At 34.9% G+C, this 17,500-nt stretch overlaps 2 protein-coding genes across 2 annotated transcripts in view; one reads left to right on the forward strand and one right to left on the reverse strand.

Moving 5' to 3' along the window:
* Positions 1 to 2,765, forward strand: part of Pdcd4 (Programmed cell death 4) — an 18,423-nt gene extending 15,658 nt beyond the window's left edge. The window contains exons 5-8 of the mRNA XM_070120941.1: positions 1 to 94; positions 245 to 376; positions 603 to 730; positions 1,019 to 2,765. The exon at positions 1 to 94 is cut by the window's left edge and continues 140 nt beyond it. Of these exons, the coding sequence (XP_069977042.1) occupies positions 1 to 94; positions 245 to 376; positions 603 to 730; positions 1,019 to 1,082 (418 nt within the window). The 3' untranslated portion in view covers positions 1,083 to 2,765. The remainder of the gene's footprint in view (positions 95 to 244; positions 377 to 602; positions 731 to 1,018) is intronic.
* Positions 2,766 to 7,100: 4,335 nt separating this feature from the next.
* Edem1 (ER degradation-enhancing alpha-mannosidase-like protein 2) overlaps positions 7,101 to 17,500 on the reverse strand; it is an 11,513-nt gene continuing 1,113 nt past the window's right edge. The window contains exons 2-11 of the mRNA XM_027364271.2: positions 15,058 to 15,168; positions 14,732 to 14,917; positions 13,531 to 13,634; positions 12,536 to 12,675; positions 11,876 to 11,987; positions 11,124 to 11,342; positions 10,686 to 10,777; positions 10,396 to 10,560; positions 9,251 to 9,440; positions 7,101 to 8,104 (exon numbers count right to left, since the gene is read on the reverse strand). Of these exons, the coding sequence (XP_027220072.1) occupies positions 7,167 to 8,104; positions 9,251 to 9,440; positions 10,396 to 10,560; positions 10,686 to 10,777; positions 11,124 to 11,342; positions 11,876 to 11,987; positions 12,536 to 12,675; positions 13,531 to 13,634; positions 14,732 to 14,917; positions 15,058 to 15,168 (2,257 nt within the window). The 3' untranslated portion in view covers positions 7,101 to 7,166. The remainder of the gene's footprint in view (positions 8,105 to 9,250; positions 9,441 to 10,395; positions 10,561 to 10,685; positions 10,778 to 11,123; positions 11,343 to 11,875; positions 11,988 to 12,535; positions 12,676 to 13,530; positions 13,635 to 14,731; positions 14,918 to 15,057; positions 15,169 to 17,500) is intronic.

Below are 17,500 nucleotides of genomic sequence, written 5' to 3' on the forward strand. Positions count from 1 at the left end.
TCTTCTGCTACAGGAGTACCTTTCATCTGCTGATATTGCAGAAGCAACTAGATGTTTGTTAGAATTGGAGGTTCCTCATTTCCACCATGAATTGGTAAGTTTATTTATATTTTGGTAATAAAGACTTTTCATAAAATGCTCAAGTATTGGAAAAGAAGAAATTGATGATAGATTCCCATGAATGATTATCCAAAATGATTTAATAGGTTTATACTGTAATCATGATTCATATTTCCATACACAGGTGTATGAAGCGATTATCATGACCATAGAAAAAATGGATGACCGTACATCCGCAATGATGTGTGAGCTTTTGGGTTCCCTGCACAGAGCAATCATCATTACACCCTCTCAAATGAAGGCAGGATTTCTGAGAGTAAGTTTTTATTATTTTATTGTTTACCATTGTGAAATTAAATTGAATTTGAATTGAAGGAGTCTTCTAGTATGTTAGATTTCACATTTTATTGTAATTTATAATTCAGACCTTAAACTTGTCTGTTTTCAGTCATTCACTTTTCTTTCCGCCTTTTCCAAATGTATCCCCCCCCCCCCCCAGTGAAGTTCTTTAGGACCAGCTCTTATAACTTGTATCTTTTCAGGTGTATGAAGATATGCCACAGATATGTGTAGATGTCCCTCCTGCATACACTGTATTAGAGAGATTTGTTATGCGGTGTCAAGCATCAAAAGTTGTTGGTGACGATGTTGTTAAAAAACTACCTGTCAGGTAAGAGAAGAATACATTTCCCTCTCTCTTTCTCTCTCTCCCTCCCTCCCTTTCCCTCTCTCCCTCACTCCCTTTTCAAACTCTTCATCACTCTTTCTCTTCCTTCCATACTTGCTTTTGCCCTTCCTCTTACTTTTTCATTTGCCTGTTGTGTATATTTACAGTATATTCAAATCTGAGTATAGAAATGGGTAGTGAATATTGTGTATCTGCAACCTACATTTTTACTTGATGTACAATATGGCCACTTCAGAACTGAACATCAATTTTTTCCTTTTCTAATTCTAGGGGCCGAAAGCGTTTTGTCTCCGAGGGAGATGGTGGTCGTGTGAAGGATGATGCCTACTTCTAATCACTTTGGCCACCTAGGATGCCACCATGGAATTGAGTGCTTATATTGAGTTCCATAAGAAGGCCATGATCAACAGGAGTTATCTTATTTTACAGAAACCAGTGAAATTGTGATGAAACTTCATAAGGATTTTATTTTGTATGCACTCTAAGGAATTGTTAGTGTGAAGTGTGACAATGTATTACTGAATTTCATGTGGCATCTTTGCAAGGTTCATTAGGTGGTTAGATAAGGCCTATATTACAAGAGAAAAATATAGGACTAATTTTCGCATTTCATGATTCTTGCTGTGTGAACCGAGTTTCCATGTTGTTTGATACTATCTTACCTTGCCTTGGTAATTTTCAGATACTTTCATACATATATGGTCCAAAGGAATAGTATGACCATTTTGAGTCTTGTATGTATGTTATTTGTTTTGATTTCTAATTGAGTACTGGAACTCAATCCTTTACTGAAACAGCTGGAGACTCCGCTTCTACTGTAGTCAGGTAGTATATTGCTTCATGATACCCTGCACCTTATGCTTTTTACCATTTCTCCTAGATGAAAGCACTGATCATGTGTTTCATGGGCAAATGATGACCCATCTGAAATTCTAAACATTCAGACATCACCCTTTCACATCAAAGAAAAGAGGGAATTGGAAGGGGCCGTGGGATGTATTAGAATAGAAAGAATAGTACACTATCCTTGAAGTGCATGTCATCAGGGGAATGGAGTTCAGCTTGCTCCCATCAGTCTCTCACCAACGTGGTCATGATTCACTATTGGCAGGAACTGTAATACAATAAGAGCATTGTTGAAGAAAGTGTTAAAAAGGTTTTGCTGTGAATGCGTCTTCGAAGTTGTACCATGATGTCCAGCACCACGTTGGTACATCCTGAGCTTTATTGTTCCCTACCAAGCTGTACCTGTGTATCAATCATGCATATACTTGTTGCATATAGTGAATGATTCGTTGCTCACTTGTGAATACTATTTTTTCTATTGTAAAGAGTATAGGGAGAAAACTTGTAATGTTTTGTGGTTATTGAATGAATTTCTTTTTAATGTATGATTTAAAAAGGATAAACTTGCCGAGTTGAGCAAGAGTTGGAAGTACAAGATTAATTTAGTTTTCAAGAACTGTAAGGGGAAAAAATACAAAACAAAATACAAAATAACAAAAAAAAGAAAAAAATCTCTGGCCATCCCACGAGAGGGGCCTGGGACCAGAGAAGAGGATTGGTGATGTGTCAAAGTAGATGCATAATGTGAATACATGTGTATTTATATTTGTTATTACATATGAATTTTTTTATGTAAATGATTTTTATAGAAATGGTATGTTGGGATAAGAAATACTTCTAAAGTATTATTACAATTGTTTGCAGTAGTTTCATTATTATTTTTTACTGTAATATTTTTGTGACTCATAATTACTACTACTCTACAATTGCCATCTATAAATGTTATCTTTGCCATAGGGCTGATCATTGATGTGAATTGTATTATAATTTTTTGTATCTTGAACTGATAGTTTTGTTATTTCATATATATACACATTATTTTATATCCGTATGCATCTGTTTGTGACAAGGTAATACAATTATCTTGGGAATCAGTGAGTTTATAATTGCACAAGAAAAAGTACAAAAAAAAATTGTAAAAATAAAAACCCAAATAAAAATTGCAAAATAATTGGATCTTCACTTTCCAAGTATATGAATTTACATTCCATAAGCATATATATATATATCCACACAGCCACATACACTACTTCCTATTCATTTCTGGGGAATGCAAACTACCTTATTTTGCAGTAGAAATAATGACATTTTCTGAACTTGGACTCAGGATTTATTGAAGAAAAGACAAACTGACTTTGATTAAGTCCCATCTAAACAATCAAACCCTACTTCACAGACATTTGCTTAATTAGCAGGAGTCTGACAGAGAAAAATCACCAGAAATGCTGTCTGCCTATAAATTTGATCAGTTGATACCTGATATGGATAGACCCCCCCGAATTCCATGCTTCTTGTTGCTGTGTGGGGGCTTAGGAGACAGAGACTGGGGCCCAGTGTGGGGGATCACCCATGCCTTGGACCTCAGCCCTTGCCTCTACTAATTTTGCATGGTTTTTTCTTTTCCACCTTTCCTTTTCCTTCACATCAACCCCTTCTTTCCACAGCCTAAAGTGTGAGAGCCGTGCTAAAAGGATGAAAGGCTGGCTTTGTGTCATTCCTGCATGGCCTTTGTACTTTATTTGCTATTTTCTCTTTACCCTTTTCACTACTATACTAACCTAAAGTGCTCTACAACCTTTGACATTTAATGTATTTTTTTCCTAATTGTAAACCCATTTGTAACCTTTTTGTCACAATACTTTTATCATAATTCTGTGTGACCTTTTCGTACCTGGGGGCTATACTCCAAGCCTCGCTCTATGGCTATATTTTATATATGCCACAAATGACCTATATTGATGCGGCAGAAATTTTTCAAAAAAATAAATAGTATGGATAGATAACCCTGCCAAACACTAGCACACCTGTGTGGACTAAACTAACACAGGCTTTGCCCAGGAAACAAAATCCCCCAGACATAGATGTGGATTAGGCTTTAGCAAATGTATTCTGTTTAGCTTCAAGAATCAAACCACTTAGGCTTCTGCCTGGTCTTGGAGCCTGGAAACAAAAGCTGCTGATTTAGCAATTGTTTGAGGAAAAGGGTTGCACATTCAGGGATAGTATAATAAGTTAGGGCCATTTGAGTTTCACCAAAACCAGACTGGTTAAACAAGAGAAAAATAAGTATTCATTAGTTCACACATTTGCATAAAGAATTATTCTGTCCGAAATTTCTTGGAAGCTCATTTGTTGTTTTCCTGACTCTGCTTTCATCAGTGGATAAAGAAAACTTTTATTGTGCTCCAACTAATAATGATTGCTAAAAGACTGAATATTAGGTTACTAGGTAACTGCTGCAGTCCATACAACTTTTGCTTGGTTTGGTAGAGTTTTACATAAGAATTTTAAAAAAATCATATTGCATTTATCATTTTCAAGAATAAACATTGCTGGATGACTTCATATTGTATTAGACATAGTTATGATCCATGAGAAGCATTAGTACTTGTGTACCAGGAAAGTTTGTATAAAACTCTAAATGTTGAATAAGATATTTAGTCACATTAAAATTGCAGGTAAGTTCAAAAGTTGCAGATACTCCAGTTATCCCCTCTATATTGCAGGAATTTGAAATGGAACCACAAAGTTGTTCCAGCATACTCACAGGAAAGTTCCCCTTGAAGGAATGGTTTGATAAGAAAAGACTTTAGCTTAGCAAGATTAAGATCAAAAGATCTCATTGGACCACTTTTGAAAGCAATCTCTACCATTGAAACACGCACATTATCATACCTTTTTAATCCATGGAATGCAAGCAACAATTCAGGCTGAGGAGCATCCAGCTGCAAGCCAGAGCTCTTGATATTACTATTTTAATTAGTATGAACTTTACTTTCCACATTCTACCCTTAATATCAATGTTGACCCCCCAATCACTTGCTTCTTGTTGCTGTTGGGGGCTTAGGAGACCAACTGAGGCCCAGTGTAGAGGATCACCCCTACCTTGAACCTGAGCCCTCGCCTCAACTAATTTTGTATGGTCTTTTCTTCTCCCCTTTCCTTTTCCTTCTCTTTTTCATCCCCTTCTGTCCACATCCTAAGGCATGAGAGCTGTGCTGTGTTCTTCATGCTCTTACCTCTTTACCCTTTTTGCTACCATAGTAACCTCCAACACTCTAAAATGTTTTATCCTAATCATGAAATCATTTTTAACGTTTCTGCCATAATACTTTATCATAGTGCTGTAAGACTGATGTCAGGGACATTAATTTGTTTCAACCCTTAACCGGAATTCTCGGAATCCATAAACATTACCTTATAAACAAAAAAACTTCCTTAACCAATAAATAAATAAATAAATATCAATGTTCAGGTAATACAAGCAAAGATAATTTTTTGTGATTATTGCACACTGCAGGGAGAGATTACGTGTCCTAATCAGACTAATAATTCCAAATTCCTGCCATATAATATCAAATCATTACCCGATATTTACCAAGCTTTGCTTTATTAAGACAAATAAAAATAAAATTCTATCAGCTTGTCTTGAAACCTCTTCAATATCCTCTTTCCAAGAATCTTCTAAAGAAATGTACCCCTGTGACATCATTTCCTCAAGCTAATGCTGCTGTTTCCTCTAGTAGTTAAAGAGCCAATAAACTGAAAAGACAATCAATAAATCAAATACTTACTGTAAACAAATATTTTCCTGTAACCAAACAGTTTTAATAATTGCACGATACGTATATAACACATTGATAAGGGAAAAATAAAAGAGGCAGGTATTCTTTATAAATAAATAAATTTTTTAATGTGTTAACATATATTTAATGCTTAGTTCAATATTTTCCAGGTACCAAACCCTGAAAAATGATAACAGCAAAGCAAAATCATACAGCAAAGGCAGAAATGTATCTTGGGATGCCCAGCAGCAAATGCACAAAATAAAAAAGATAAAAGTACAAAAATAAACTTCATGGTGCTTGTTATCATAAACACCTTTGAGTGCAAGTAAGAGAGAGAGAAAAAGAGACAGAGAGAGAAAAAAGGGAGACAGAAAGAGAGAAAAGGGAGAGAGTTAGAAAAAGAGGAGAGAGAGATAGAGAAAATGGGGAGAAGGAGAGAGAGAGAGAAAAGGGGGAGGGAGAAAGAGAGAGAAAAAAGGGGGAGAGAGAAAGGGGGAGGGAGAAAGAGAGAGAGAAAAGGGGGAGGGAGAAAGAGAGAGAGAGAGAAAAGGGGGAGGGCGAGAGAGAGAGAGAGAGAGAGAGAAGAGGGGGAGGGCGAGAGAGAGAGAAAGAGATAGTAAAGGGGGAGGGCGAGAGAGAGAGAAAGAGATAGTAAAGGGGGAGAGAGAGAAAGAGATATGAAAGAGAGAGAGAGAGAGAGAGAGAGAGAGAGAGAGAGAGAGAGAGAGAGAGAGAGAGAGAGAGAGAGAGAGAGAGAGAGAGAGAGAGAGAGAGAGAGAGAGAGAGAGAGAGAGAGAGAGAGAGACAGAAAGAGAGAGAGAGAGAGAGAGAGACAGAAAGAGAGAGAGAGAGAGAGAGAGACAGAAAGAGAGAGAGAGAGAGAGAGAGACAGAAAGAGAGACAGGGACAGACAGAGGCAGAGAAAGAGAGCGAGAGAGAGAGAAAGAGAGCGAGCGAGTGAAAGAGAGAGAGAGAGAGAGAGAGAGAGAGTGAGAGAGAGAGAGAGAGAGAGGGAGAGAGAGAGAGAGAGAGAGAGCGAGAGAGAGAGTGAGAGAGAGGGAGAGAGAGTGAGAGAGAGTGAGAAAGAGTGAGAAAGAGTGAGAAAGAGTGAGAAAGAGTGAGAGAGAGTGAGAGAGAGTGAGAGAGAGTGAGAGAGAGTGAGAGAGAGTGAGAGTGAGAGTGAGAGTGAGAGTGAGAGTGAGAGTGAGAGTGAGAGTGAGAGTGAGAGTGAGAGTGAGAGTGAGAGTGAGAGTGAGAGTGAGAGTGAGAGTGAGTGTGAGTGTGTGAGTGTGTGTGTAAGATTGTGAGTGAGTGTACAAAGTTTGAGCAAGATACACATTAGTGGATTCCTTCACATGATCACTGCTATCAATATACTTCCATGACATTAAAAAAAATCTTTTTATTTATTCATAAAAACACTGAAAGTCAAAATCTATTCATTCAATTTAAAAAAAATCCCTGTACTTCCATTCTCTCCCTTATCTATCAATAAATTTATAAATCTCTACATTCACATAATGACAACATACATGTTTCCCTCTTTAATTTTTATAAAATAAAGCAACACTACTAGGTTTCTTCGAGCAGTGTTCATTCTGTCAAAAAATTAAGAAATTAAATTTATGCTCTCACCTTTACTTGCAGTTTTCAAGTACTTGTTAAATTCATAAGGTGTCTGGAAAAGGCTGTACAATCATATAATGAATAACAAAACATTTGTTATAGTATTCATTATTTATATATATTAAAATAAATAGCTATCCATATACATCAAAATATAATCATGGATTAAACATTTGCCCCTTTATATTAATCATGTTTATGAAAGGAGGATGTTCACAGGATAAGAGGGAATAACTACTGGATAGTGTAAAGTTTCTATATTCATTGAGATCAGTGATTAGGCGCTCTTTGAGATCCTCTAGAATGAATATTTTTTTTATGGAGTGTTCTATATTTGGTTCGCTTGGTTCTGGCACAATACGAGGGGTGCCTGAATTGGTAGTGTATTTTGAACTGGATACACTTGGGGTTATTTCTGCAGCTTCCATACCTGATGTGTTGCCTCCAAGACCTCTTTCAACAGTTTCACTCAAAGATGAAAATCTGGGCCCACCTTCTTTCTTTATTGTTTTGGGTTTTTCTGTATCTTCTATTATTCCCTCCTCTTGTGGTAATTCCTCTTCTTTGACCTCTTTTTCGTGACTCAAATCACTTTCCTTCACCTTGACATTATGGCTACCATTTTTCTCACTCTCTACACTAACATGCACAATATCATCAGCCATTTCCTCATTTTCTTCTGTATCGAATGCCTTTTTTACTGCATCAACAACAGACTTTTTGTCAACTGGAATCTTCTCAATGTCAACTTCAACTTCTACAGTTGAGCCAGAGTCTTCAGCATCAGTCTCAGGTGCTTTATTGTCATCCTGAATATCCTTACCAGGGGTGGATTCCTTTACCATTAGAACAGTCTCTAATTCACCTTCTGATTCTGGTTGTGATTCCTCTTTCTCTAAGTCTTTACTCTTCTCCTTTTCACTGCACTCCTCTTCATTTTTCACACTCCTGGGGGGTTTCATCTTATGCCCAACGTGTTTCTTCCAAGGTGCTGCTGGATCTAAAATCAATGCAACTTGGTCTGCTACAGAGAGGGACCAATCATCCTCTTTTGTGAAACAGCAAGCAAGAGCACCTGGGTCAATTGGATGAGCCTCTGTGTAAAGAGAAAGCAAATTGTGTGAAAACATTATCAAGAAAAGGGAATAAGTATTTTCTAAAGTAGTTCTCAAACCATTGTAAGACAAAAAAGTGAGTAAATAAAGTTCATAATACTGTCAGCCCATTGGATCTGGGTGATGTGGACATCACATCATAAAAAAATTGAGCTGAGTGGTGGGTGATGTGTGTGTCATCATGGATATATCTGGCTAGGGACAGGGTAATAGGAACATGTTGTCATGAAATACTGTTGCCAAGTGGCAGGTAATTGGGATGTCTCATTGTGAGTGCACAAAGCTCTTTAAGGGAGATTAGATTCAGCTGGACTTTAGGAAGGATTTCTTGCATTATTTTCACTGGTAAATGAGGGTGGAATGTACCATCTGTAGGCTAGAGCACCAGCTTCAGTGAGAGGATTATTTCCATGCACAGTAGCCTATTCCTGCCTGTCTTGACTAGCAGTGTCAATGTTACAGAAAACTGAATATTACAAAAATATTTAAAAATAATGCAAGTAACAATGTGACAAATATAGACCTTAGAAAATAGCAAAACAGCATATGCATAATAAGAGCTAATAGCACAGCAAAGAGGAGGCAAGGAGTCAATTCCGCACATGAGTGTTCATGTGGGCCTGAGCCTGCAAGACACATCCAGGAGAGTCACCACACAAGTTACCCCAATGCCTGGATTTTGGTCTGTGTGAGCTGTGAAGCACCCGGATCCAATGGGTGAATTAAAACGATTACATATTAATTACATATCTTCCATTAAAATATTAAGAAAATAATTTTGGAACTTTTAGAGTATTTGATTTATTTTCATATATAACCAAAAGGCACATCATATGTGTTATACCCATTTCAGTGTTTCATCTACATTATCTTTAATATATCAGCTTTAAAATGTAATAAAATGCTCTCTATCAATGAGTTAATGAAGTTAGTTAAAATCTCTTTGGGACAAGAAATTATATGACACTGCTAAACTACATTCAATTAGTTTATATTAGAAACTGAAGCTTTGAATATATTCTTTTTAATGCCCTATTGTATGAAAAATGCTTGAACATATATTTTCTAATGATAAAAATAAGTACATAAAATATACTTCTATTTAGTCTACTTTATCTTAATCTTACCTGTATTGAAAATATAGCCTCCACCTTCAACAATGCATTCTCTTTCACCAACTCTGTGCACTTGACCTCTTTCTCCTGCATTGTGAATCCAGTTTTCAGTGTCAAATAACAAGAACAAGTATTTTGTTGTTTCAGCAAGGAAAAAGCTTTCCATACGATTCTCCAAAGTGTGGTCGTTTACATTTTTCACCTGGAAGGAGGATGGCAAATGCTCATTTATATATATTTGCATATGTATATAAATACCTGGATTCATTTTGCAAACTCATTAATAACTAAAAAGGTAACAAGAAAAGATAGAGAAAAAGAGAGCTGTGCTGAAGCCACAAGAATAATTAGGAAGTCTGAAAAAATCAGTTCAGAATGTGATCTTATTTATGAGAATGCATAATTCCCATCAAAATATTCCACATTTTGTTTCTACATTCAATCTCAAATTACCTTATACTCTAGTCCTCTATTTACAACTGGCGACTTTCATTTAAACCTAATCAAAATTTCCTCTAACAGTGTACAATCAGTTTGACAGATAGACTTGAATTTAATTTGAATGACAATACTAAATAAATTGAGATATAGAAAAATAATTTACTTTCCACATTTAATTTTGCATAAAAAAACACTCGCCAGTGAAATTCAATACTGCTGAGACTTTCATGTGATTTTTACATACAGCCTTATTTCATGTAAATGCCTTCCTATTACCACTATCTTCTTTGTATAATTGAATAAGCATAATCTAGATCTTGGACACCAAGACCAATACTAAACTGCACTATCATACAATGCCAAGAAGTCATATATTAAAGTAGAGACTGACAGGACCACTGTCAGTTTAGTGCTACATATTCTGAAGTAATTCCTACAGTATATGGGTTAAGATCCCTAACTCAGTGCTATATCCAAATTACTTCTGTCATTTACATGCACATCATGGAATACTAGCTAAAAAGGCAGTGTACATCAACTTCCAGGACTATCGCTGGATGTTTTCAATTAATAACTCTGAACCCACTCTATCAAATTTATTGATAATGTATTTATGCTTAATTACTAATATTCAGATAACTGCAGTCAACAACAATGGTAAACCTGAAGTTCACATATTTTCCATATATTCTCATACTTCTCAGGGGTTATCTTACCGTAGCATAACCGCATTCAGTACGGGCAGTATGCTGAATGCTTGCCACAAGATCTGCACCCATCTGAAGAACGGTTTCATCCTTTGTAGCTCTATATAAATACATCAATGACTCCACTAACTCTGGTCGCAGTGGATAACCTTCACGGTTGACTGATGCTTCAGCCTGGAATATTAATGTTACAAATGATTATTTCTCAGTACAGGCTACAAATATATATGGTGGTTCATACCTAAGGTATATAAACATGCATTTCATTTCTAATAATTTTTTCTATATCAAACTCTCACCCTTGGAATGTTGTAGAATTCTGGAGTAAAGCCAAACTGCTTCCAAACTTGATGGTAATTGAATACAATCTTGAGGGCTGAATTTACATCACCTGCAAAATATTGATTTTTATCTTCAATTTTATAAAAATTAAATCATAAGACTAAATAATTACCTCCAGTAGTATTGCATTGAGTAATTGCATATATAAGGAGAATACAAGGTACATGGATGAAAAACAGTAAGGTATATGGTAAGGCTGAAATAATATAATTAGAGATGAAAAGGAAAGATCTGGAATGGATATAATAAATTCCTTGAAAGGAAAAAACAGAGAGAGAGAAAAAAATAAACCCAAAGTGGTCAAATTATGGATGAAAGAAGGAGGAAACAGAGAGAAAGAAGAAGAGAGAAGAGGAAAAAATCCACAAACGTACAAAAAACAAAGCCTTCCTTACCCACTAGAGACAGGACACCTGGCCAATATGCTTCAAGAGACTGAAAAACTGCCATTGTCACATGCCCTTTTGTCATTGTGGCCCACAAATACCAGTCGTCATGGCGTAGATGCTTATCTGCTGCAATTCTTGCTTGGTTAAATATTGCCATTAGTTCTGGTCTTTGAAGAAGAGTTGCTCCTTTCACAAGATATTCGAAGTAAGAATCTATGCCGGCTCCTGGAAGGTGATTATCATAGCACTTGCTTCATTTCTTGTGTAATGTTTGAAAAACACTAAAGGTATAATCATTGTGTTATATACTTTATATATACCTTCATTTTTTATTTATTTATCAATCACTGAAGAACAACTAAAAATATGTAACTTGTGTTAAATAATGATAACAGAAATGCATATCTGAAATTTTACCTAGTAACTGTATAGTGTAAGTATTGTTTGCAGATCTGCTATATATTACTCTTCACAGATAATACTGATTACAGCAACATATTCCATTTATGATTTCCATAGAAAATGGAAATCTATATAATTCCCCCCCAAAAAATTCATTTCAACTATGATTTTTATAACACATGAGTCATCTCACTTACTTCACCACCATTCATGATACTGTAATGATTTATTTTCAATAAATAAAAGAGAAAAAGAAAAATGAAAAAGTAGCATCTCCTCATACAGGTTTGCTGGCTACTCCAAGTACTCCTAAAAATTACAAATGTACCCTAGGTGAAAAAGCAAGAAAACCATACCTATCCCAGAATCCTGTGCTGTCCATCTTCCTGTTGAGACATCAACATGGTTGCCTAAAAGGTCAATTGCAGACCTATGATCCCACACAGCATGTAGTGCACGCAAAGCCACCTAAAAGTATTTCAGTCTTTTCAGTCTGTAAATCATTTTCAATGTATCTCCATTAAACCACTAGTATAAATTCTTAAACACAAATAATCTAGCTTATAAATAGGCACATTCACATATTGTAATAAAATTTCTTTATCATAATAACTCTATCTTGTAACATATGCATTTGTTGTAATCCCTTTTTGCAAATTAGATTTTTATCTGCATACAAATGAATTTCGTAATTTACGAAAAAACTGCATCAGTCGTGAGACATTTTATATTGAAACTGCCTTGTATATCAAAAATATCTACTCTATACAGATATTTTCATCCTGAAACTGATCTTAAATCTATATTGTATTCAACCTAATATCCATAAAGATTATGGCCAATTATAAATTTTCTCATCTCGTTTAGGGGGCAGAGCTTAGTTGCCAGAGGAGCACAAAAAAAATGAATAATAAAGATCAATATTTGCTCCTCACTCACCACAAAATGGAAAATAATATAAAACATACAACTACAAAATTTTATAAAGCCAAAACCAAAATATAAACTTAAATTACCTCTTCATACACAGGATCACCAGTAAGTCTGGACAAGGCACCAAATTCTACAATGTATGTCCCAACCCCAGCTGTACATGTTACAGTGGTTTCTCCTTCTGGCACTCCATCTTTCAAGTTCACTGTTCCATAAGGCATTCCTGCAAATCAGATAAACAGTGAAATATCAAAAATAAAAACCAGTCAAAAATTACTGAATAAATTAAAATTGAGTAATATGATGTACAGAATCTAACCAAAACTTAAAAAGAATTGTTCCTTGTATTACTTCTAAGTAAAAATTTGAAGAATGCTGTAAAGATGAGGAATGAATTTAAAGACTACAAGAGGCAATCTAACATGATCCCTTGCATTATAATCCAACTTTAGTATAGAGGTAAAAACTACTTTTTCCTCCTAAAATGAACTTGAAATCTTCTGTATACCTCTTACATCATTGCTATATACCTAGCAATATAAGGGAACTCAAAAGATTTACTTAGAACAAAATCAACATGACAGCACCTCCATCTCTACCATATGACTAGGCTGCATATATAAAATACTAAGAAACTAAATTCTGGGTTATCCATCAACAAGCCACAGCTTCTTCTATTTTGATAATACTTAGAATCTAGTGTGCCTGATATTTCCTTTTTTTTGACAGTTAACAAAATTCTTAGAGAAACTGTTACCTATATTTTGTTTGATAATTAAAATGCCTAATATTCATATTCATATTATAGGAAAAGACATTCAAAGTCAAAGTAATTTCTTAACATGCATCTATGGGCTAAAAGAACGCATACAGCTTGTCTAAGGCACTAGTAATACCTTGAACAATTCAAGTTGTTTATGAGATTTCATTACAAAGGAAAAAAATTATTACAGAGGGACACACATATTTGACTATTCAACTTTTCCTCTATTAAATTATATGTATACTATCATTCATTTTGATAAGTCAAACACATCCAAATGAAAAATAGCTTAGTCTAAAGTACAGTATACCTTACCTGTAGGGGTGTCGAAAGCTGGTAAAAGTCTGTCTGCCATATCTTTGGCCATTCTTAAAAGTGGTCCTTTACATGGCCATCCTGGTTCTACATCAACACCCATCCTACAAGATAACAAAATTATCAGCACATGCACTTGGAACCACAAATATATCTTTACACTCATGTACATAAACACACACAAAAAAATGCTATGTATAACAAACAAACAAATTTCTAGATTAATAAAAAAAAAAAAAAAAATCTATGATAAATGTGCTATCATTTTCAAAACCCTGTCTGTTAACAATAAATAATATGATAATATTCAAATGAATAATGATGATGACCCGAAGATTATCATATACAGAAAAGGTATAAAAAATAAATACCCATAAAGAGGTATTTACAAATATGTTGTCATCAAATCTTTATCATAATAATATATAAAAGCAAGACTAATACAAAGCATATATACTAGTCAGACCTGAGGATTCACCTTACTTCCATGAACCATCTACTCATTACCAAACATGCCTGACATTGCCACAGCCTTGAAAAATTTTAAGCAGCCTGAGACAGTGCTCATATTTTTCACCATGATGTATGAAGCTTCCACTATTGTCATAATCATCTATTTCTTTTTTTAACAATTCTTCCTGAATAACTTTTCCTACTTTCCAAAGGGGTAACTATCCTGATTCATATACATGCAATAACATAGTTAAAAGTTCTGCAGTGGTGAACATCTCAATATTCACTGATTCTAGAGTCTATGTCCTGTTTCACCATAATAAATTCTGTTGCAGCTATTGCACTGTATAACTACAGTATACTGTACAGCACTGTTGGAATTACTTGTTTTGCATTAGGAAAATCATCTTAACAAATTAATACTGTATAAATTTTGTTTCTTGTCTATATCATTTTGATGAAAATTCAATCCAAACACAAAAACAACATTGTGGATATGAATCTTCATTTCTATCTTTCCTACAGTCATCACAATAAACTTACTTATATACAAAATCTGCAAAAATGAATAAGATCCTAGAGTATTTGTTTAAATAAATTATGATTATTAATTTTTTTTTGATGATTTCATAATGCAAATGCAGTCGAGTAGCATGATAAACACATTTCAACAAACAAGCTAGAATAATAATAAGAAAACAAGTAATGCAATGAATATACAACTTCCACTAAAGCAAATGCTACTCACTTTCTTGACATGAGGTGAGCACTGAGCAGACCACCTACAATCCTAATGTTTGTTTCAAAGACAGAAACATTAATGTCAACATCAAAGTTGGCCTTTTGTGTGATGAGATGGGCAACCCTCTGGAACTCTGTCTTGTTCCCCATCACTGCTAGAGTGTCTAGGGCATCAATGAGTGTGAGGGAGTAACTGAAAAACAGATCACACAATTGATTAAACTTACATGGCACATTATTCACTAATTTGTCAAACCCTTTTGATCATAATATCTTAAAATCAAAATTATATTCAACTGATTCAAAGTCAACTTTTGCCAATTAAGGAATTACCTGCCCCAGGTATCATGTCCATCACAGGACAGTGGTCGCAGCTCATCATATGGATAGGCATACTTCATGTACCCATCATAAGCATGATAAAACATGCCTCGTACCTCTTCCCTGGAAAAAAGCTTTCATGTTATACTGTCCATAAGATCTAGAACTAATAAATAAAAAATAAAAAACAGAAAACCTTATGTCTCTATATGCTTCCTGAATATCTTAGTTATAATTACCACAATGAGTTAACAACAGTTTGAAAAGACAGATATGTAACAATTTACACACACTTATCCATCCAACTTTATTTCCCAAATTTAGATGATTCAACTTGGGGGAAAAAGCAGTCTGGATCTAAAAAGCTAGACTCATACCTCCAATACATGATTACTACTTTTCTTAGACCTAACACTTTTAGAATAATAAAACACAGTTTCATTCATACATTTAGATTTGGGCTTTTCCCATGCCATTACTTTATGCAGAAAAAAACACATTTTACAGAACAATATATGGATTGAGCACACCTGTAATTTATAACATAATCAAGACCACCCTGGAAATTAGGACATGAATCATGAAAGAAAATTATCAACCAAAAGCTGGATATCAAGTAAAAATATTTGTTTTGGTAAAAAAGACTTTAGTAAAAAAAAATCTAGCTGGAAGTTTCTTCTACTGTACCATACCATCGCAGTTTAACAAAACACATAAAGTTACACTTTTTATCATGTGTACCTCTTTAGTCAAATTTCAGTCCTCCTATGCTGTGTTCAGAACTTGTCTTGCTCGCCCAACTTGTCAGGACCAGCAGGACAACGAGGCCACGTTCAGAACCTCCAAGACCCTCACTTCCCAGAATGCAACCAGTTTGAAAGTAAACATTCACTATTTTATCGTACCACTGTCTTTATTATACATCCTACATAGGTTTTGCAACTCTTTTGATGTATAATTAACTTACATGCAACTGACAAACACAAAAATATCCTTTGATAACATCAATAAAGGAAAATAAAGTCACCTATCAATATCTTATGGTTGCCTGCAACTGTCATTGTTTACATACAAATGCTATTGTGACGTCATCTCGTCCTGCTCACCCTGTTGGGAAGGAGAGCAAGATGGGCAAGATGGACAACTTGTCCAGGATGAGAAAGTAGTGGTTCCGAACGGTCTAACATCTTGTCCAACTTGTCTGGACGTGCAAGATGAAGAGTTCTGAACACAGCACTAGCTTATATAACTTCTTTCAGTACTTCATTCCTACCAAGGTAAACAGAGGTGTGACTATGGGCAATATTCACAAAGAAAGACATTATCTTGCATATAACAATCAAAATACTTGTAAGATAAAATGGCCAAAAATGACCAACACTGCATAATCTACATATCTATAATTAAGGTAAATAATGCACAGGATAACCAGTACCAGGAAAAAATGGTTAGTTTGCACAAGAACATTTGAAATTTTGCCCTTTATCAGAGATCTTGTCAAAATGCTAATATCACTAAAACTGGTACCAAATAAGTGAGAGATTTAATGACTTCAAATTTCAGCATTCTTTCCTACACAATTTTTCAAACATGTAATTACACCTTACTTACAACAGTAATTACGCACAAATCACTGTCATAATTACAATTTCAGATATGCATATAGCCTTAGTATCAGGTAAATAGTAAATCATAGGAGAGTCTTAATTTGCATAATACCTGCAAAAGTCATCATAGTTAATAGTTTTTTTTCTGGTTTTCCAAATATAAATGAGAGTATAGGTAATTGTTTATAAAGTGACCTCAAAGTCCGTATTGCTCCAGCCATTCCTGGAAAATCCACAAACATCACTATATGAACCAAAAACTTTCCTAACCTGGGGACTTCATCCCCAGACCCCACTCTTTTGCCATGGACTCTACACCACATAAATCACACCCATTTTCTTCATTTCTAATGTTATTGTTTGGCTGCACAGATTAATTCAAATATGAGTGAGTATAATTTTTCTCTATCTTTGTGATATTGTCTTTTTGTCTTTTTGTCCTCTACAAGAATATCATAATCAATTTGCTCTAACTTAGTACATTCTCCAGTAAATGTGCATCAAAGTATTACCACTTAATATTACCGAGTGACACACAGAGATAAAGGGAAATGAACACCGCTATCTTATACAGCTTAAGAAATAGTCATAAACAACGCAGGTACAGCTCAGACTATAGAGCATTTTTCTTGCACAGGGAATATCATATTTTTTACATGCGGAAAACATAATTTTGTCTATATCTGTGCGGAAATTTAACAATTCTTTTTTGTATATCTATCAAGAAGATAGGGTTAATATTATGTCAGGGTTATCAATATTGTATTAGGACTCAGTCGTTAACAGAACTGAGCCTTTGTGGAAATCATGTAATGCTTTGTAGGAGATTCCCGGCATAGTAGAATTGT

Source organism: Penaeus vannamei, chromosome 4 (assembly GCF_042767895.1).
Source record: "Penaeus vannamei isolate JL-2024 chromosome 4, ASM4276789v1, whole genome shotgun sequence".
Lineage (NCBI taxonomy): Eukaryota > Metazoa > Arthropoda > Malacostraca > Decapoda > Penaeidae > Penaeus > Penaeus vannamei.